This window comes from Alligator sinensis, unplaced genomic scaffold, assembly GCF_000455745.1.
Source record: "Alligator sinensis unplaced genomic scaffold, ASM45574v1 scaffold156_1, whole genome shotgun sequence".
NCBI lineage: Eukaryota > Metazoa > Chordata > Crocodylia > Alligatoridae > Alligator > Alligator sinensis.
This window is the reverse complement of record NW_005841844.1, coordinates 1,588,746-1,611,104: the sequence shown is the minus strand read 5'-3', so window position 1 is coordinate 1,611,104 and position 22,359 is coordinate 1,588,746. Positions and strand designations below refer to the sequence as shown.

The 22,359-nt window shown below is 46.3% G+C and overlaps 1 protein-coding gene across 3 annotated transcripts in view; it reads left to right on the top strand.

Annotated features, from left to right (window-relative positions):
- The window catches only part of CXXC5 (CXXC finger protein 5), an 87,678-nt gene that overhangs the window by 59,578 nt on the left and 5,741 nt on the right, over window positions 1-22,359 (top strand). For 2 of the 3 annotated variants that reach the window (XM_025205925.1, XM_025205919.1), the window contains exon 2: window positions 11,517-12,659. In XM_025205925.1, coding sequence (XP_025061710.1) covers window positions 11,714-12,625 — 912 coding nt within the window. In that variant the 5' untranslated portion in view covers window positions 11,517-11,713 and the 3' untranslated portion in view covers window positions 12,626-12,659. Of the gene's footprint in view, window positions 1-11,516; window positions 12,660-22,359 lie in introns of those variants that run through there. The other variant, XM_006015714.3, reaches the window with a different exon arrangement.

The following is a 22,359-nucleotide window of genomic DNA, read 5'->3' as shown; positions in this document are numbered from 1 at the left end:
GCATTTTTATTGCCTTTTTACAGATTTAAAAAAATATATATATTTCTATAGCCCCTTTTAACAGATTAGTGAAGCAGAGAAAGAGGAAGCAACTTATTCCAAATAACAGAGCAGGCCCTGGCACAGGCACACAGTCCTCCTTAGCCCCAACTCTTTTCCAAGTCATAGTGAGCCACTGCATTGAATACATTTTGACTTCCTCTTCACTCCCACAGCTGAGTTGTGTCTTTCTTCTCCATTTCTAATGATTCCTGTTTCTTTATCAACTTTAAATGTCTGACAAACATCACCAAATGGAGCCCCAAACAGGTCACCGAGAATTCCTCTGTCACCCCTTCTCTCAGCTTGTCATATATGATTAGTGTGATGCCACCTTCCATGAGGTGAAGTTGGATCAGGTTGTCCTGCACCTCATCTGCATATACATTTTTGTAGGATCCCAGGACTCATGACAAAAAAACCCGGTTTCAGTCATGGTGGGAGAAGCTAATTAGCACATGGATCCTTTGTGGGGAGGGGGCGTATCTGGAGTACACACACATACTGAGCAGTACTGAGCCACTATGGGGTTGACACACTGTTGACTCTTCTGGGGCCCAGCCCAGTGAAATATATGGCAAACTAAGCCTTTTGGCTTTGGACTAAACTTTCAGCAGCTTCAAAAAAGGTAAAATGCTTCAATTCTCAATGAACTAAGTCCATGAGTATCCACAATAATTTGCCTGTACGTGCAAATTACTAGAGATATGTTTATTTCAAGGCCATTGCTTTCAAATTTGCCCCTCGCTTCCATGTGCTCAGGGAGAGCAGGGTCTGAGAGTAACAAGGGGGTAAAAGGGCTGCATGGGAAAGAAGTTGACAGGGCAAGAGGGTAAGGGGGCCACCTAAACCCACAGATTTATTTTCTGTGCTGTAGCAGTAGCTGGGGGACAAATTCAAAGCAAACCTCCCATAATTAGATTCTGTACTTGGAAAATTATAACAAATGTATACATTTTCCATATATAGAGTCTAATTATTCGGTGGTCATCTTATATTTAGCGTCATCCTGTATTTGAGTAAATATGGTAAATCTTCTTTGCAGTACTCTAAGTCCATTGTCTCCTGTCCTGCCTTGTGCAGCAAGAAAAAATACTCTGTCTCCATCTTCTTTGTGGTGGTCTGTGTGTGTGTGTGAGGGCACTGCTTTATTATTGGCTAGAGGCCTGTTGGATCACGTGATCTGGCTTGTTATTAAGATCCCCAGGCTGTAAGTGGGTGTGTCTAAGTGCTGCTGTGTTGTGTTGCACGTTCGGGGCTGGCTGTCATGAATGTGTTGTGTTGGCCATGAGTTTCTGGACTCATCCCTCTGGCTCACTTGCTGTTGCATGTTTGGCTGTGGCTGGGTGGGCTGCGTGCAGTAGTTCACTTGGTACAGAGAAGTTACTCCTGAATAGCTGGGCTGAGGGTCTGGCTTATTTGTCATTGCAGGAGTGACCATAAGCAGTTGGGCTGCAGAAGCTGAATTTGGCAGAGGGGGCAGGTGGGTTGGGAGTGGGTAGGGGCAATAATTCAGAACTCCCAAGAGCTGCCTGAACTTTTCAAACAGCTCTAAGCCTGGTAGGTCCATTTTGGGGCTGCCTGACCTTGACAGTGTCCCCTTTAACCCTGGCATTCTTCCAGCCTGCTAAGCTGCCCTGTATGGTGACTGAATGAATGGGTGTATCACATGATGCTTAATGCTGTCTCTGAAACTAAGCACCTTCTGACATGAGCACAGATGACACACTGTGCCCAGCAAATGTTCTTGTCGGGGGAGGGAATGCAGAAAGCAAGGCCAGGCGGTGGGCTTGCTTGCTTACCTGCTTGCTTGCTTGCTTTCTGTTCTTCTAAAGAGAAGATTAGGGCAAGTTTTGGGGGGTTTTATAAGAATAAAAAGGCATTGCGGAACTAGGGATGGAGGAATGATGGTGGAAAATAATTGGCAAAGGATATAGGTAAGCCACTACTTCCGTTGAAGATTTGAATCCCACAGAATTGTGGGTGCTGGGAGTGCCCCTCAGTTTGCTTAAAGAAGCCCCAGTTCTGCCATGATTGGTGCAGAGGCATAGATGTAGATGCTCCAGCTCCAACCTTTCCCTGAACCCCATTGCCCCTCTCCTGCTGGGTGTTCTAGTCCCCATACATTACAGCTTACCCCATATGCCTCTAGCCTGTATCCCAACCATCCTCTTCTTGGCCAGGAAGGCTGGGCAGGGCTCCCTGAAGGGAGCCAAATAAGTTTTGCATAGCCAGAGGGATCACTCGTGGGTGATGTGAGGCCCTTTTTGCTTGATGCACTCCTCACTTACGTTCATCTGAAGAAGTTGAGTGAGCCTGGCTTTTCCTTTGCAGTGGTCAGCAATCCAGCCACCTCTTCCTGCCCTCTCAGCACCTGAATCAACTCCCTGGAGACAGCTTCCTTATTCTGATCATGGCCACATTGGCCATGTACCTGTTTTGAGGTGACGTGAAATGCATGCAGTGCTCATGATTCTGCTAGCTGCATTGCATGTTTGCAGTGTGGCAACAAAATTAGATACCAGGAAGTCCATGACTTGGCTGCAGCCATGTGTGCCACCTGAAACCGGAGCTTGGCCAGCCAGAGCCATGCTCCGGCTGTCAGCCAGGCTCTGCATGCCCAGATCATTGTCTCTGCATCCCCAGGAGGCCCCCAGGAACCCAGGTAAGGCTGCTGGGGCCAGACCTTACCCCTCACCTTGTGTACCAGAGAATGTGTGTGGGGGCATTCCCGGGGACAACTAGCAGTGGCACAAATGTGTGCCGCTGCTAGTTGTCGCTGAGCAAATACATGTTCCCACTCATGGGGAAGTGCCCATTGAATGTTCTCTGCCTTTACTTCCTTCTAGCTCAGCTTCTCCAGCTAGTCTTCTTTCTCTCTTTTTCCTCCTTTTTCTCTCTCTCTCTCTCCTTCTTTCCTTTCCCACCTTGTTACCCCTTCTATGCATCCTTCTTTCTATGTCCTGCCCCTTTCATTGCCAAACGGCCTCTTCTGGATGCATTATTTTTCACTCTGTAAAAAAGTTATTCTGGAATAAGGAAGGGTATAAATTTAATGTGAACTAGTTATTCCAGAACAACTCCTTGCAGGGTACAAGCCTTGACCAGTGCTCTAATATGGTACATCTTGCTGAACAATTTCCAGACAAACTAGATAAGTGCATTGGGACAGGGGTTTTCATTGTGTTGTGTTTGTGCAGGGCCCAACACAGTGGGGATCTGTTCTATGAGCAGGGCTTCTAACCTTTACTACAGTACAGTATTATTTAATGTTGTAATAATAATTATAATAATTTGAGACTTCCTAGGGTTACATAATCCAGAGTGAGATTACAGCAGGACAGAGGCACTGTGATCTGCTCTCCTTCAGAGAGCAGTTGTACCCACTGGACGTGTCTGCATGTGCAATTAATGCATACAGATAAACTCTGGAGCTTATTCCTCTGGAGATTTTTTTGCTCCAGGGTACACTGTTTGAATGTGCGCCTGGGAGCAAAAAACTCTGGAGCAATTAGTTTCAGAGTTTATTCATGCACAGCACATGGAGCCCTGTGGAAGCAGTCTGGGCTGGTAGAGGACCCAAGAGGTCAGCGTGCCAGCCTCGGGCTGCTCCAGTGGGGCTCCATGTGCTGCAGAGGGGCTGGCTGGGGCACAAGGGTGTTTCAGTGCGGGAATAGCCAGCAGGCAGTCCCCAAGATGAAACATCTTTGTGCCCCAACCAGCCAGTCCACAGCACGTGGAGTCTTGTTGGAGCAGCCTTGTGCTGGCTACTCTAACAGGGCTTCATGTGCTGTGGAGTGGCTAGCTGAGGCATCAGCAGCCCCCATGCTGAAGCACCTTTGCCTCAGCTAGTCCCTGCCATTGCACATGGGGCCTGGTTGGAGCAGTCCTGGGCTGGCAGGGGACCCAGGAGATCAGCCTGCCAGCCCAGGGCTGCTCTGATGGGGCTCCACATGCTGTGGAACGGCTGACTGGTGCATGAGGGTGCTGATGGGACTATCTGATGGTGCACTAAATTAGTCCATACCAACCTAATTGCAGTACATGTGTAGACAGTGACACTTCACTACACAGTAAGGTGCATGTGTAGACATGCCTAGCATGTGGTAAGTGTTCTCCCAGCACAGAGGAGGATGCAGTGCCTGTTCCAAGGAGGACAAGGAGAGGGTTGCAGCTGTGGTTTGCAATGAGGCAGGAGGCTATGAAGCAGAGAAGCACAGCAAGGCAGATCTGGACAGTGGGGCCCGCAGATGGGAAATCTGAAGCTCCAGCAGTTGGAAGGGTGTATCAAAGGGGGAACTGCGTTTGAAACTGTTCCCAGGCTTCCCCCAGTTTTTGTGGCTAAGGTTCAGGAGACCTTGATTCTACTCCTGGCTCAGGCTGCTAACTCAGTGTGTGACCCTGGGCATGTCTTCTTGCCTTTGGTGGTGTTCCTATGGCAGGAATATGAAGGGACCTCAAGCGAGGTGGGGGTGGCTATTTTGATAAGTGTGCTCACATCCTTTGATGGGGGTGCTGTCGAAAGGCAGGGTGGGTTTTTCAAAGCATTGGTTTAACTCTTCTCCCATTGATGCCCATGGGAGACTTGCTTTTGATGTCAGTGACAGAAGAATTAAGCCAAGCCATTTGGAAGATCTCACCTGCAAAACACCTGCAAATGCCTCATCAGTAGAGAAGCAGGTGGCATCTTGGTTTAAGTAGCAGTGTCACTGTCAGTGACAAGGTCAGGAGGACTGTAGTGATGCGGACACCCTGAGACAGAGGTCTTCAGTCCTCACTGACTCAGATAGATTACACCACCATGGCCTAGACCTGTCCCTCAGGGATAACAAAACCAGACCCATCATGGCCTGCTAGAAGGATCTAGATGACCTCTTAGAAGTTCTCCCTCCTGCCGTTGTCTCTTCCATCCACTATGTCCCCTCTCCTGCCCTCTCCTGTGTTCACTCCCTTTTCTTTTCATTGCTGCTTCTCATTTTCCCTGTTTTACCAACCAGAAAGGATCTATCTATTCATGCTCCAAGGAGAACAGACCTGCAGATGAATACTCTCCTTCCCGCAGTTCCCACAGAGCACCAGCCTTTTGACATAAAGGGCAGTTGAAACTATTGTACCAATAAAGCAGGGAGAAGTAGTCAGCCATGCTAGTTTGAAGTCAGGTAGAGGACAGGGTAGATTTGCACCTTGTAGACTAACTAAATCAAAGAGAGTGCATAAGCTTTTGTGAGCTCAAGCTCACTTCATCAGATGCTGTGAAAGGACACAGCATCTGATGAAGCAAGCTTGAGCTCATGGAAACTTACGCCAATAAAGCAGCCAGCAAAGGGGCCTTGTGTAACCTATCTAACTTATGAAAGGATAGTATTAACACTAAAGCAGGATGGGATGAACCATATTCAGCTTGGGAAATGTGAGTTGCCACATTGAAAGGTTGCATGTACCTACCCAGCTGATTCATTTATGTTGCAGTTGGAAAGTGATTGCAGCATTGGCAGGCTACCCGAACACCCTTTCGTCTAGCTAGCTCAGGTAACAAAAGCAGTGAAGACACAGCAGCATGAACTTCAGTTTGAGCTACTTATACAGACTTCCAGATTCGCTTGAGCAGTGTGTACTGGATTCTAGACTGTTTCATTTTACCTGAGAGAGCTAGATGAAAGTTGACTTGGATATACCACTCATGCTGCTGTAACTCCTCTGGATTTCTGTGTATACCTAGCCACGTGCCCACATGTATCTGAGATGTGGCCATTGGCTTCTGCCTGGGAGCAGATGCAACAAATTTCAGTTGCTGCATCATGTGGTGAATAAGGGCCCCTGTTGGCGATGATCAGGGCTGTGCAGAGAAGAGGTGGGACTCTTTCCTCTCTTTGAACCCACACCATCCCCAGTCTCAGCTTTCCTTTGTAAACCAGTGATGATTGAACAAAAACCATTCCCTTGATTTCATGCCGTGTAATAAGACCTGATGAAAAGATACTATTGTCCCAAAACGGTATTGTAGCACTGGCCCTGACTCTCTTGTTCTTACCAGGGTTACAACAGAATAAATCCACTGACTTCAGTCAAGTCACTCCTGATTTATACAGGTGTTATTAAGAGGAAAATAATTCCCTATTGTAATTAGCTGTAGAGCTTAGACCATTACAGTAGAACACAAAGGAGGATCTACCTTTGTAAATACCTGATTGAGTTTAATACGGACTGGTACAAATCTGTACACATATACACGTAGATAAATACAAGATGGACGAGCATGGGTTCCAGCTTTGATAGTGATTCTGATTATGCTGACATGACCTGGTAATAAATTTTGATCAGTATTGATTAACCATGAACTGTATTCAAGCTAGTGACCTAGAGATGTAGTGGTCTGCTTCGTTGGGTGAAACTGATGTTGCCTGTTGTCCTGCAGGGCCAGGCCACTGTGGCTCCCAGGAGTTGCAGGGGCCTGATCCTATGGAACAACACTCAGGACACTCTTCTATAAAACGGGGGAACCTCAGATTTCTCTGTTTGCAGAGGTGCACCCTGAGTCTGATTCCTGGACTTGCCTCTGCAAGTGGGGGACCTGGGGTTCACTGCCTGTAGAGCACGTACACCTGGGGATTCCAGCTTGGAGATGTTTCTGCAGATGAGGATGCCCAGGCTGGTGCTCCCAGGTAAGCTCTGGGCTGCCTGTGCTCTTCTGACTGAAAACACACAGACATCTGCCACAAAATAGCGACACAAATTAATACTGCCTTTTGTCACAGCCACAAATTCAGGCATTTGTGGCGTGTCAAATGGCATCAACATCAGTGTGCTTCACTTTGTACAGCGATAAAATTGATGGCAGCACAAAGGCAACCTCTGTTTGCAGCCTGTCTGACCTCTCTCTATATGGCATCCTTTTCATACACTGGAAATGTGCTTTATAGCCTGATCACTTTAAAATATACAGAACAGGCTTTCTTTATTTTAGGAACAGAGGTCTGGAGGAAGTCGCCTGGGTCATCACATTGTCCCCTGCTATCACAGGCAACCACATCATATAATGCCTTTCATCAAGCAATCAAGCTCCATCTTAAAAGTAGCTAATTTTTTGGCCACCACTACTTCAACTTTCACTCAAAGATCTTCCCTTGCCATGACAAATTTCATTCTGACTCTTTCTAACAAGATATTCAGGCAAGATTCACATCCCAAGATTTTAATAAGAGGAAACTTCAGGAATCTGGAAAGGTGTCCTAGCAATGTCATTTGCAGCTTAAACTCCTTAAGATTACAAATGGGAGAGAAATGTGAGCTGAACACGCCCATAAATCGAGGACTGATTCACTGCTGTGCACGAGCCCTTAGGTTTCTGCTGAGTCAGCTCATCTGTGCCCTTGTGCCTGCTTCCAGAACGTGGACACACTGGAAAGAAAACATCTGGGTTTTGAGGGGGCTGGGGGGAAGAGTTGCTGAATTTTTTTTACTAAATTGCGCCTGTCAAGTTTAGAAATCCCCAGGTTCAATGACAAGTTTGTAAAACCACCAGTTCTGACCCTAGACAGTCATTAAAAATCCCAGGGCATTACTTACAAATGTTGGAGTATGAGGCTTCATGTCCTGGCAAAGTTCCAAGCCAGGTAATTGCATTCTACATCCCTACATTGCCATATCAGTTTCAGATACATGTGCATTTCATACGCACTTGTGGGTCCGAACTGTTCCACCTCACTGCTGCACCTGCCATGTTGTGCCCCAGAGGTGGCTGGCTATAGAGAAGAAGCTGCTTAATTGGAACAGCCTGCTGGCCAGTCCGTTATCCTAATTATGGAGCCTTCCTAATTATCCAAAGACGTTCAGCTTCTGAGCTCAGCAGGGGTTGTAGCCACCGGATTGTAAGAGCTACGAATTGCCTATTCCTGAGGAACTTGGATGCCCAGCAGGGACTGGGTCTGCCATGCTGTGGATGACAGGGGGGAATCCATTCCATATTCAGTGGGAGTATGTGCTTTCCAGATAAGCAGCAGCAACAGGCATCTTTGGGAATAAATCAGTTCCCATTTTTATGGCGTTCCTGACTGGCTGTGGCATAACTGCAACAATCTGCCTGTAGATCTGTAGCTATATTGCACACAGCTATGGAACAGTCTGTATTCTGACACAGCTGAGCAAGGTCAGGGCCATAATAAACCTTGGAAACTCCCAGACAGGCCTGGTTTTGCTATTCAGGCAGAGAAAGAGTGCAGAGAGACCACCATGCCCTGAGAGCTCTGGCAAGACCCCTTGGATGCCCAGGAAGGGGAGAAGATCGTTGCGAGAGCTGCATGGCATCAGCTTTGCAACAGTATAGTAGTCACCCACCTCCCACTCCTCTGTTTGGCATCAAGGATCCATTGATGGCCTCACAGGTGCTCTGCAGATTCTTTTATGTGGGCTTTGCACCAGGAAAAAAAAAGCTCCAAGCCACCAGCGCTTGGGCACTTCTAGGACGCAGGGTTGTACATGATGCATGATAGGGTTGTGTGAATCCTTGGGCCTAATTTGTTGGGGCTGTAAGTAGTCAGGACCACTCCAGTGACACAGCGCCTCCTTTTGCCAATGCTAGATTTGTCTGCCCATGCCTGAGACAGTCACTGAATGCTTGCCAAAAAATGTAGTGTAGTTGCTTTCTGGTTGGTTTCTTGAAGCACTGCCAGACTCTGGGTCTCAAACATGTTCCTCAGAACCTGGCATGGCTCTGATGGGGACCAGTCTCAACATGTATGGAGTGGGAGTGAGTCGACAGGGCTTGTTTCTTGGGAATGGTCTTAGGATAACCATGGTGGCACTGGATACCCTATGTTGGCTTCTGTCTCCAGTGCAGACATCCAGGCCTGGACGTGTGCATTCATGTGCATTTGGGTTGTGTGTGACTCAAAGCAACTGTTAGAATGTCAAGTTTGGGCGTAAATTTGGAGTTGGCTGCCAGCTATACAGCCGGTAGGTGAGCAGAACAAGTGGGACCTCCATGCGGAGGGGGCGGAAGAGAGGAGGGGCAGCAGGAAAAGCAGTAGCAGGAGGGTGTTAGATAAGGAGGCTGGGCTGCTTTATCTCACATCCTCTTGTTAGATGCCTTTCCTGCTGCGCCCCCTCTCCCGGCCCCAGATTGCTCCAGTGCCTGGCATTTTTGTAATAAAGGTGTGTCACACCAGAGTGCTGCTTAAAAGAAACTTGGGGCCCCGCTGCCTCCAGTAGTTCTTGTTAGAGTTTTGTGCATGGACTCTGTGACAGACCAGGGCAAGTCACTGTACATTATCCCCTATATGCGCCTTCTAGCTAGCTCTCGCTGCTGTCTTTATCGCCACCAAGCATCCCACAGTCTTCCATGGGCATCCCACCTGCTTATCTGAATTTGTCCCATAGCCCCTGTAACTTTATAAGTATCCCATATCTCAGCCTTTCCCATATTGTGAACCCTGTTTCCATGTCAAGACCCCGCTTCTGTCTAGACAGGATCCACCCAGCCACTTACCAGCATGAGAACGGCAACATGGTCATGACCCTTCACCCATTTTTGCACCCTGCAGGCTGAAAACGCAGAATCTGCATGATGCATGATAAATTATAATACATGAGAGCTGAAGAAAGTGATAGTAGTGCAGTGGTAGGAACGCTTCTCTTATCAGTCAAGCCATTTCTCTTATCAGAGCGAACTGGGATGTCTTCCTGTTCCTACACTGTGGCTTCCCGGTACACTGATCTGGCCATGGTGAGATAAATATTCAGCTTTTGAGCTGGTATCACAGTGCCCATGTAGTTATATATTGATATATATGGTTGTATACTGTGTAAGACTTGAGTTATTGAGAGTTTGCAAACTTGATCTCTCTTCTGTAGGCCCCAAGGAAAGAGATAGATACACTAGTTTAGTCTTGCAGTGCAGACCTATTGAATAGGGTGTGTTAATTGAAGAATATCTGCAAGAAAGGGAAGAATGATGGATTGATAAAAGCCAGGAGGAGTGTGCCAATGATTATCTCCTGGAAGTAATCTGGGCTCATTGCTGCAACAGAGAAGAGATGGTACAGCATGGTTCCAGATGGGTAGGGCAGGGAAAGTCTGCCCATTACCTTTTGTGAAGCAAAGTCCCATGACAGCCATGTTGTGAATGTAGGGGTGGGCAGAGCAACTGTGCAGGAGATCTCCACGTCCTTGTGTAGGAAGAAGATGGGCTCCAAGCTGGTAGGCCTGTGTGAAGGAGCCTCTGGAAAGCTAGTGGTGGTGGTGGCAATTCCTGCTTGTGCCTGTGCAGTGGCTATGGCTCTTTTGGTAGCTGGTTACCAGCTCATGGACTGGAGCTGTAGTCAGGAAGGAATTGCTGAGAAGCCCTCCAGCCTGCTCGCTCTGTGTGGGGGATGGGCTCCGTGCCCTTAAGCCTTGCAGCTTTTCTCAGCTAAAGCCTGATTACTCTGGCTTTGTTGTGTGTGGGTGTGTGTGGCCATGAATTCTACGCTAATGAGTGGACCTGCACCAGCATATTTACTTGTGTAGGATGGGTTGCAGTCACAGACCTCGGTGTCTCCTCCTATGACCATCTAGTTTGCTTCTTCAGTTGTTTGTAGAGAGGGGCAGGTCCTGTGGCACTGCACAGGAAAAACAGAGATCAGAGTTAGGTCCAAGAGGCTTTAGGAAGCCTCACCATCCCTTCACGTAGCATTTTGCAAACCTTTAAATGAAGCAACATTGTTAGCCTAGCATGAACCTGACCTTCAGGCTTTGTGCTAGAGCCCCGGGTGGCTGTTCCAAACTGAATTTCAGTAAGCAACACTCATTCATAAAACTAAAGCTAAGCATCCTCTCATCCAACCTCAGGAGCATGGAGAGCAGCAGTGCTGGGTTAACAGAGGGGCAGGGGAGAGAAACAGGCTGGAAACACCAGCTGAAATGATGTTCAGTCCTTACCTAGACTGGGTGCACCATGAAAATAGGTTCACATTAATGGGGGAAATCGGTTAGATACCCTCTTGACCCCCATGTTCTTTCTTGCAACAACTTGGCCTTGGTGCAGTGTTGTGAAGAGTCTGATGATTTCCCCATTGCCGACCAGAGAATCGACTGCTCTATTTTACGCCACAGACAAAGCTAGCAGCCCTGACTTCAGGGAAGCGCAAAGGTGACTGCAGCTTCTTCAAGGACCTGTTGCTCACCCATTACGTCAGTGAGAGCAGTGGATATGGCTTCTATGGGGTTATCCTGATTTCCACTGGTGGATGATGAGAATCAAGATCCTGGAGGTTTAATGGACCATGTTGGTCATGGGCTGGGACTTTCTTTTTAGAGCCTTTAATATTTATCTTGACCTTTTAAACTTTAAAGACCAGAGGAGCTGTTTGGAATCGAGGCCCATTCCTCCCTAGTTTCTTTGCTAATGGAACTGAGATTTTCAGTGCAGGGGGAGGAAGAGCTTCTTTAGAAAGCATGTTTGCACTTGCCAGTACTAACTGCCTATTATTTTCTACTTCCAGAGTCGTATGTTTTGTATCAGAGCAGCAGACTATGTCATTGCACTGAAATTGCACTGAAGACCCTTGCAGCAGCCGTGGAAGGATTCCCTCTGTTTATTCTCATTATATAATTTTTCGGTGGTTGGTTTGTTTGTTTGTTGCCACTGCAAGTGGGGTTCGGGGGTTTTTTGTTTTGTTTTTGGGGTTTTTTTAACACCATGTCCAATCCTGGCTCCCATCAAGATACTGGGAACAAACCAGACATGTTGGAAAAAAATAACCAAGATGACTCTCATCCCCCTGTCAACTCTGAGAGGAGAAACAAAAGTGGGATAATAAGTGAACCTTTGAATAAAAGTCTTAAGAAGTCCCGTCCACTCTCCCACTACTCCACTTTTGGCAGCACCAGCTCGGTAAGTGAACATTCAGAGAAAGGCACCCCCTTAACTAATGGCAATGAAGCAACTGTGGATAAAAGTAATTCTACCTCAAAGCACAAAAACATCTCTAATATGCTGAGCAAATCAGACAGAGCGACAGAAATCTCCTCAGAAGGACAGAACAGCCTACAACAGTTTGCTCAGTCTACAGATATGCTCAAAAGAGCGGTACAGGAGCACATTCCTCTACCGACTGACCACGGGACCGGTATCTCTGACATGGAAGCGGTCTCAGCTGCAGAGACAATGAACAGCCCCTCTGATTTTCCTTACCTGGGGGCTTTTCCCATAAACCCAGGCCTTTTCATTATGACCCCTGCTGGAGTATTTCTGGCAGAGAGTGCGCTCCATATGGCTGGCTTGGCAGAGTATCCAATGCAGAATGAATTGGCATCTGCCATCAATTCTGGGAAAAAGAAACGGAAAAGATGTGGCATGTGCCCTCCGTGCCGAAGACGGATAAACTGCGAGCAGTGCAGCAGTTGTAGGAATCGCAAAACTGGCCATCAGATTTGCAAATTCCGAAAATGTGAGGAACTCAAAAAGAAGCCTTCTGCAGCACTGGAGGTAACTGGGTCTAGTCCGACATACCACCCTTCCTCTTGGGACACAATGTTTTGTTTGGAAGCTGATCTAGATAATAAAATACCGGGTCCTTTTTACTTTGTTGGTAATGCTTCTCACATTTAGCATCACATGCAGATGGGTAGTTTTCCCCTCATGTTTCTCCACCACATTCCAGTTAGTAGTTAGAGGTGAAATAGATCTTGCCAGGATGAGTACAACCCTTGGCAGAGTATTTTTATCCCTCTTACTGACTCCTGGAGGGGCCCCTCTGAGTTATAATGCCCATTTGCTACATAATACTAGCAGTCAGATTTTCACCTGCCAAATTAGCCATTGCATGGTAACCGTTTTTAAACTGGTAAGTGAATCAAACTGCTAAGGGGCCTGACGGCCTGACCCATAATATGATCAAGTCAATGAGGAGGCTTTCCATGGACCTCAGTGTGTTTTGGTTTTGGCCTTCAATCTTTGATTTTTTTAGGGTTGGTTTTGTGGAGCTTAACCTGCCGTGATCAGTCACTATTGACTGTTAAAGCTCATGCTAATGGAATTCATTAATTTGCTTCTTATTCTGAAAGGGAATAAAGAAGAGGCTTTTAATTCTTCAGCAAATGAGAGTACCATGGGACAACTGTTAAGGACTAAGGTTATGAAAGTTAGTGAAGTCATCAGGGACAGCCACTTTGTTTGGTAAAAGTGCCAAGTGTTAAGGCAGGCTACGTTTTTTCAGGGACCAGATCCTGATCTTGAATATTCCAGTACAAATGCACCAAAGAATAAGGATCTATTCTAGATTTGCACTGGAGTAATCAAAATCAGGATAGACCCTGTCATCAGATGCTAGGAACTTCCAGCTCCAGCTGAATTCAGAGAGTCGTAAGGATGCTGTGCACGTTGCAGGGTCAGGCTTTAAGACTTTACTCTCAAATCAGTGGCAAGTTTGTGTGAGCCAGGACAGCAGTGTGCGGCCTTGAAGAAAAGCTGCACCAACACTTCAGCTTGTCTTAGGAAACTGGTTCCTGAAAGAATGACAGTGCAGGGGAGTTATGTGATTAATTTAGAGGCCATATGCAAGGTAACATGGACTGCCTTATCAGATACTTCTGAAATTCAACAAGGGCTTTGTGGATCAAGGTAAGAACCCACCTGTTCCCAGTACACTTCAGGTTAGATTATGTGAAGTGCCTCTGAGCATGTTCCAGACATGACATAGTAATGAACTTTAGTGCTTTACTATTAATACCACATGTGTGAGGCCATTCACACTGCAGGCTGGTCACTCCTGTCAGGGAGGAAGGATCAATGACAATAGGATATAAGGATGGAGTCTTTTTGGTGCACTTTTTGCTCCTCCTTTTGGTCTGCCTGTTTGTAAGAGCTCAACCCCAGTACTGGATTTGCTGTGTTGCTGATGCAGGGGGTAAGTTACCCTCTGTCCACCTGCTTTCTCAAATTTGAAATTCTAGGAAACCTTTCTCACAGAAGCATTCTTTTGGGCCAGGAGGCTTTCTTTTCCTTAGGTTATTTTTGCTTCCCTAGGAAAGTGCATACCTCTTATAAGATCTTCCAAGCCCTAGCATAAAAATGATATGGGTAGCAACAATAATGGATCTTGTATATTGGGTCTTGTATTTCCCTTGCATATTAGGGATGCAACCTTGGCCTGGAAGAACTGAGTGGATACTGAGGAATTGATTCTCCCTGCTAGTGCAGTCCTGAGCAGAAATAGCTAAATTGTGAGTGATTGTTTTCTGCTGTGGATCAGTGGCCACACTTGGATAGGCTGAGATCTCTGAACAAAGTTCCCTGTAAATTCCATTTAATCCACATTCAGGTTTTGGTAGTGATCAGCCAGCAATCTGTATGTGCCTTTCTCCTCCTCTACCTGAAGACTGCTCCCATGAAGTTGCTGAAGGTTAAAAACATCACAGTCTCCATGGAGGCAGAAAAATATTGTACCATGTTGCGAGGGTATTATGCAATCTCTGACGTCTTCCAAAAGAGATAACTTGCTGTTTTCTTAACCACGTTCAAAGTTTTCAATTAGCATCAGATCTGAATGAATAGTGAAGGGGAAAAAAAGTCTATTTGGGCGGTGGACATAGGGGGACCAATGTCTTTCAAAAACTGCTGTATTGCTAAATTATATTCTTGTTCTAATTTGCTGATTCAGTGATCTGGAAAAAGGGAGACGGGGAAAAAAAAGTTCATCTCTTCGGAAGAGTCCTAAAGCAGGTCAATAGATTCCACAGCTCACAGTAGGTTGAGGAAGGTTTTTTTTCCTCCCTGCATTATGAGAGTTATATGGAAGTTAAATAGCATGGGAAACCCATGTAGTACTCACCCATTTGATTTGTTTCCTGCTCTGTGACTGACTGGGATTTTGGGGCTTTTAATTTATATGGGTTGGGGTCCCTATAAGGATGGATCCCTTTCCTTTCTGAGTGATTTTGCAGGAATGTTTAGATATAGGGCTTGTAACTCTTTAAGAAATCTTGGTGCACCTTGATGTGCCTGTAGAAGTGAATTGACAATTGATATGTTATTGGCTCTAAAATCTCAAGTAAGTTTCCATCCTTTAGGGTGCTACAGAATTATCAAAATACAGCAGATCCTCAAATGTATGTACGGCCCCTCTTTCCATCATGTCATCCCAGAAGCTGTGTTCATCTTGAACTTGACAGAAGACAAGGGCTATATTTGAATGGTCTGCCAATAAGGGATGCAGTCTTCCACTTTTTAAGGTGATCCTTTATATTCTTCCAGCCGCTGAAGCTGGGGGGAGATGAAGACTACAGGCACTCCCCAATTCCGTTGGTTTTTGGCACTTTCATTGTTTCTCTCCTTTCTTATTAAAATAGTCTATTCTTAGACTTCATCTTCTCTGTGCTATCAGACAGATTTGGGAAATCACCCATGTTTAGACAGGCTTTATGAGTGATTATGGCTCCACCAAATCCATCTGTCACTGTTGGCCAAAGTGCTTCATTAGACAGATAAATTCCTTCAGCATGCAATTTTCTGCTCATTTTTCTTGGCTCAGTAGCACCATCTGAAGGTGGCAGTAATTCCTCTTCCGAATGGAGGTGTTGATGATGTAGCAGGAGTGGTTTCTGTGCCTCAGTACTTGAGCCTCCACTGCTAGTGATAGCTAGGAAAAGATGCTCTGTCCAAAGATTACTCTTGATGACAGATTCAAGAGGCCTTTGTGTTGCATTGGCTATCTTTTCAGCCTCACCTTATTTTTTGTTAACTGTATTTTGTTAACTATTTTGGGTGGACATAAGGAAAAACTCATTTTGCGTAACTAGAATCTGGAACACACTTCCAGCAGAGGTGGTCCAGTCGCCATCTCTTGAAGTATTTAAGAGGAGGCTGGTCAAATACCTTGTTGAGCTCATTTGAGCCCAATTACCTCTTGCCCATGGCAGGGGACTGGACTTGATGATTTTACAGGTCCCTTCTGGTCCTTCTTTCTATGATTCTATGATATTTCCTTCCTCTGTGAACTTGACTATTTTTGAGATCAATGAGCAAATAGGCCAAACACTAAAAAAGAATGATCTACCAGCCCAGTTTGGTGCAATCCACAACCATTTGTATTAATTTTTTCCCTCCTTTTTCCCACTCTTGAATGTGATTGTCTGTGGAAAGCAATTCTCTCATGGCAGATGCAACACATACTTGTCTTGAAACCTCATTCACCTGTTTTAGGAAAGTTTCTGCCATCTCAATTAGGAAACAGAAACAGTACCATGTGATTTAAGTCTTGACTACACTGCCTTTATGCTATGCTTAGGACCACCACCGAGAAGGCCACCCTTTGACTCCTGCCCAGTATATGCCAGATCCCGGAAATGAGGCAATGTAGCTGGCGGAGAACAAACCCGAGTTCACACCTCAGCACCACTCTTGAGTTCTCTGCCTTGGACATACTTCTTGGCACTTGGTCAGAGACGCTCTAAGGTGGTTACATCATCTCGTTTCTGGGATTTGATGCTGGAAAAGAAGGAGCAAGTGGCCAGGAGGGTGTGCCTCAGTGGTGGTCCCAGGCGCAGCATAAAGATATTGCTTATCTGCCCTCAGGTGACAAGTCATGCAAGCTGAATGGCAAATAGTCACAGGAGTAGTCATGGCAGAGGGCTAGGGATTGGCCCAGTGCCTGAAATCTCTTCACATAATGTATTTGAACAGTCCTGAAAAACAGTGATAAAAGTCAACATTTATCTAGTGTAGCTCGAGGTCCCAGGTGTGGGTTCCCTGCTCTGGGACCTGCAGTGAGTTGGGACTCAATGTTTGGCACTAACTTGCTCAGTAGATGTATCTAGGATCTGCTTACTTCTATTCACATGTCACCCTCTCTCTGTATATAGGACCTGATCCTTAGCAGTGCTGAGCATTTGCTGAGCACATGCAGCTTTTGTAGGTGGGTGGGAGTTTTCATCATTAATCAGACTGGGGCCAATGAATAGGCTACAAATGCATTTTTCTCAGTTCAGGTTGAATGCTGGCAATGGAGGAGGCCTCCTGCAACCTTAGGCCTTTGGCAGTGGCATCACCTACCCAGGTATAAATCTGGGCTCCACTTGCACTAGGAATGAATTTGCCTGCCCTGGGTCAGGGTAGCTCCTTTGTCTGGAGCCCTTGCAAGTCCGGCATTTCAGAGCCTGGAGTGGCAGCTGTGTTTCCAGCATTTGATTTCCCTGATTCCACAGCTTCTGATAGTTCTGACTTCTCTTGCTTGCTGTGGTGAAAGTAACAGTGTTGGACCCTGCATATGTGTCACAGAGGAGTGCTGAAGCCTCTATGGTCTCTAGCGTGTACCTAGTGAGCTATATCTGTAAAGCTGGCCTTTGGGACCCTGTGGAGCTTCTGGCAAAAGGATTCTTCAGAGCCACCTGGGTCCCCCCTTTAGGGAACAGCTGAAATTGAAGGGAGTCCCTTGCTGTGTGAATGCACCAGTGGGCACTGTCCTAGCTCTGCAGGAGAGTACTTGCTACTATCCACACCCAGGGTAGGGCTGCCTTCCCCCATTTGCCTGACCCCTCTGTGGTAGAGTAGAGCTCATGAGCCATCCTTACACTCTGGACAAAAGTGTCCTTGGAAGGGCGGGGGGGAAGGGAGAGAGAAGGGATGAAGCTCATCTTCCAAGATAACTTCCTTGAGTGTCACCCAGCTCTTGGCATCAGATATGTTGCTTTTCATAAGGCAAGCCATGCCGTGGTGCTGAGACAAGGATAGCACTGATGGCATAAGTCCATGCTAAAGAGAGGGTGAGGTGTAAGAAGATTTTTGTTGACAGTGAACAGCAAGAAGAGCTTCCAGACAAAGGAGTGAGCCATGTACACTGTACTGATGTAGAAGTCAGGCAGTAAAATGATAAAATTAAAAATTATGGTGGCATAAGATACACAACTCCCAGCACTGGTATTAACCTTTATCTGCTCACCAAGCAGCCTGAGGAACTGGCATCTGTTAGCATCTCAATAATGAAGGTTCTGCAGGACAGAACCCAAGGCACTGGGACACTGCAGCTGTAAGGGTGAAAGGGCCAAAAAGCTCATTGCATCCATCCCTCCAGTAAATGGAAATAGAGTCACCAGGCTTCATCTCTACCCATGGTTGTTTGTTTCAGCTCTGCCCACTGCAGGACTTTAACTACAGTTGCACCAGTCTTGGCTCCATTAAGATGAATTTGCCTTCCCCCCATGTACAATAGTACAGTGCATTTAGATGCAGATCTGTAGATCATTGGAGGTGTGAAGTAGCTGGGGTTTACCAAGCAGGACTGCCCAAGCCATGAATATCTTCAACACTGGGCAGTGAAAATCTGCTCCTTGCGGTTACAATGGAAGAATCTTAACAAATACTTTCAAAGAGGGTGTTGCTAGAGTATTTCAGGCACATGTGTGCAGAGGTGTCAGCTAACAGGTCCTTTGAATGTCATCTGGTTTTGCGAGGGACATTTCTTCAGGAAATCCAGGCCAGCACGAGGGGGTTAACTCTCATCCTTTTTCCCAAACAGCACTTGTTCTTGGTGGTGCTGATGAGACATGTAACTAGCACAAAAGCATCTTTTTTCCAATTGCTCTTTTGCCTCCCCCAGTGATTTGACTGCAAATTGCAGAAATTGTTGGGAAACAATGCTTGTGCCGTGGGGTTACTTGTCAACTTACAAGATAAATTTCCCCAGGAAAACCAGATGTATTTTAAGTGTAGAAGGGATGGGTTATTTATTGCCCATAAGCAAGTGCAGAAAGCCAGCTGTGGTACAATCCTGCTGGGTGCCAGGCACTGTCTCTTCTCATTAACCAAGGCCTGTTATTCAGTCCGCATTGTGTGCGTGCCCTTTCTCTCAGTGCAGTGCAGCTCTCTGGAAACACCATAGACTACATCTATGAATATGCCAGAGATAGACCAAACCATGTTAACCAGGATCAAAAATGTTCGACTGATGGGATTGCTAATAGGATGTTCCAGTTTGTCCATGCAACAGCCTTGTTCCTTGTTCCGTGCTCAAGCAAGTGTTAATTATATTGGCTTGTTCATATCTACCCTATTGTCTACTGTGTTTGTATCCATGTATCATAGGACAATCTGGGTGGATTTCACATCTCTTTCAACTGCTCGTGCCAAAGCAGAGAATTGTGGGACAGGTTTTTCATAGTGCAAAAGCATTTTGGAATAACCTGGCAAAAACCTGGAGGTAGGAGGACTTATTAGCCTGGTTACCCAGGAACAGATAAGCAGTTCTGCGGATCCATCAGACCAATAGTAGATGCCAGTTAGTTTCTGCCTGTTTTGGGGGGGTGGGAGGCATTCTTTTCTCTCCTGATCACCTAAGTTGCCATTCTTTGGTCATTTACAGAGTATTTTTGGTACTTATCATGCCCAGGAGTAGTCTACTCCTGGAGACATAGCTAACTACATACATACGTATACAGAGTGGCAGAAGCAAAATGTATGAGTGAGACTTCCATATTGCACAATAAATAGCTGGGTGGCTAGGGCACTCCTCTGAGAACTTGAAGGCTGGTTTTTTGTCCCCCTCACTCAGATAGGGGGAAAGACTGGTTGTTACCCGTCATTCCAGTGGAGTGCCCTTGCCTGACCTGTAATTAGAGTGTGTACTGGAAAGCAGAAAGGCCTTGTTTTAAATCCCCTCTGGGTGAGTGCGGGGCCGAGAACCCAGGACATCTAGTATCCCAGGTGAGTGCCCTAGCTACTGAGCCCTAGGGGCAAAAGAGGGAGGGGTGGGGACAGGCATGCACACACATCCCTTTTTGGTTCCCAGAGCTAAGACTGGTAGTCATTTATTCTGGATAACTACATTTTCAGGTTCCTTAAGTCTACACCTCCACAAATGGTGTGCATACAGGCTATGACTGCTACTGCACATGCTTGTTTGACTTTACCATGTAGTCATCTGTTATGTTTGTACAAGGCATTCGTAAACTAATGGCTTCAGCCACAAGTGGAGAGTGCTGCCAGACTGGCAGGCACAGAATAGATTGTGAACTTAAAAGTAAAACTATACATGCATTAGCATTAGCAGATTCAACAGAAAATAATTTTAGATTCAGACATGCAGATTCAGCACATTCACATCATTCATGTGTCCAGGAATAGAATTACCCCATGACCATAAATATCAAAAATGCCCTGTGGATGACCAGAAAATGGCTATTTAGACAACCAGGAAAGAATAGAATGCTACCCTTGGTGTTCAACTAGATTTATGCAGAAAAAAATCTTTATTTGCAAGCTTTTGGGCAACAAGCACCCTTTTGCCATGAGTTCTGATTCCTTTTGCCTCTGGACTAATATGGCTAGAACCTGGATACCTGACCCTTGGTGTTCTGCTTCTGAGCATGGCCTGATCATTTGTGCATTAACCACCATGCACATGGACCCAGACTGTCATAAATCATCTTACAGCCAGGGTACATACAACACTGGGGAAAGGCTCTCCTTATGCTTTTTCTCTAGTGCTGAAAAGACACCAGAACTGCTATATTTGCTGGCCTCAACTGTATTCACACCCAGGATGCTGCTCTTGTATCTAGGTCCTCTGTGTGGTATTCCTTACAGTCACTCAAGGAAAATACAGCTCAATCCTCCCTGTTCAGGCTTCTGGGAAATTCCTTGCACACCTGAATGTCAAGTTGCCTTTGCCCAACATTTATGCAGACTCTAGAGCATAGATTCCAGTCCCTGCAGGGCCCCCAAACTTCTACCCAGGGCATAAACTTGGGATCTGACTTGTGTGCCCTTGCCTATCAGGGAGGAAGATTCTACTGAGCTGCTCCCTCAGGTTCTCTCGCAGAGTGTGAATTTCCCTTCTGAAGCAGGCGAGAGGACAGTCAACCCCCCAGAACAGCATCTGCAGAGGAGACAAGTAACCTTGTTCATGCAGACACTTGCACACTTAGGGCACCTACACACATGCCCATTGCCTGCTCCGATGCATGCTAAGTAGCACGTGTTGGAGCAGACTCAATCGAATCTGCTGGAGCATGCTAATTAGCATGCTCTAGCAGCCTCTGTGTCACACGTATTCAGTGTCCCCATGCTTCAAAATGGTGGCAGGGCTCTTTAACTAAAACTCACCAAACAAACTTTAGTTAAAATGCTCCCTCTGTTATTTTGAAGTGCAGGACACGGAGTACACAAGATGCTGCAGGTGCTTTAATTAGAGTGGGTCCCAAGACCCATTCTAATTAAAATGTCCCTGCCCTCCACCCCAGAGCACATGTAAAGATACTCTTACACACGAGGGCTAAAACATGTAGGGGAATGTTTGCACACACAACTCAGATGGACCAAAATGGGAGCAGCCCTGAGGCTCTTTGAAACATACAGGCTCAATGTGAAGTGCTCAGGCACAAGGGGCACTTTTACACCTGCTCCAGGGGTGGGGTTGGGTGGTGCTTAATTAAAGTGGCTCAAAGAGCCACTCTAATTAAAGTTCTGCCTCATCCCATGTATCAGCGTCCCTGTGCTTCAAAATTGTGGCAGTGGTGCTTGAATTACAGCTTGTTTGACAAACTTTAGTTTAACTGCCCTGCCACCATTTTGAAGCTCGGAAATGCTGAAATACGAGACGCAGGAGGCTGCTGGGGTGCGGTAATTGCCATGCTCCAGAAGACTCAATTAATCGAGTCTGCTCTGATGCACTGGAATTTTGTTGGATCTGCCTCTGCACTTGTGTATAGGCGCCCAAGAATGGCTTGCTCATCAGTAGCTGGCACTTTGGCATTCTCCACCTTGCTGAAATACTTGAAGGATAGGCTGTTTCATGCCTACCTTGCTATTTGGACAGTCCAGGGATGCCAAGGGCACTGGTTCTCATCAAACAGTGCCAAGCCTCTTTCCTGGGCCAACACCATCAGTTCTGTTTGTTGATTAATATTATTAGAGTGGTTTCCTTGGGATCCATCTCCAGCAGCCGGAGATTAGCAAGATGAATGAGCAGGCAACTATGCAACTGACCACTCCTGGCAACACAGGAATAGCCAGACCAGCTAAGAGTATTGGTCCATCCATTCCACATCTGTGTCTGATGGACATCCCTGCTCTGTATCTTGTGTTCCAGAGGAAGGGGACAGAGTCCAGCCATGGCCCATATGATACATGAATGGGTAAAGAGCCTATCCCCTGTGTCCTCATTAAAAGACAGTACCTGTTAATATATTTCTTGGTGCTTCCTCGTGTGTAGGACAGGACCTAGCACTCCCACAGTGCTAGGAAGGCCCTGGAGTATTTTGTGGAAAATGTCAAGCCCCTCTGGGTTTCAGGGAAACCCTTCACTAGAAAAATAAGTTAGTTTTCCAAGGCTGCTGCTTCCTCTTGGTTGT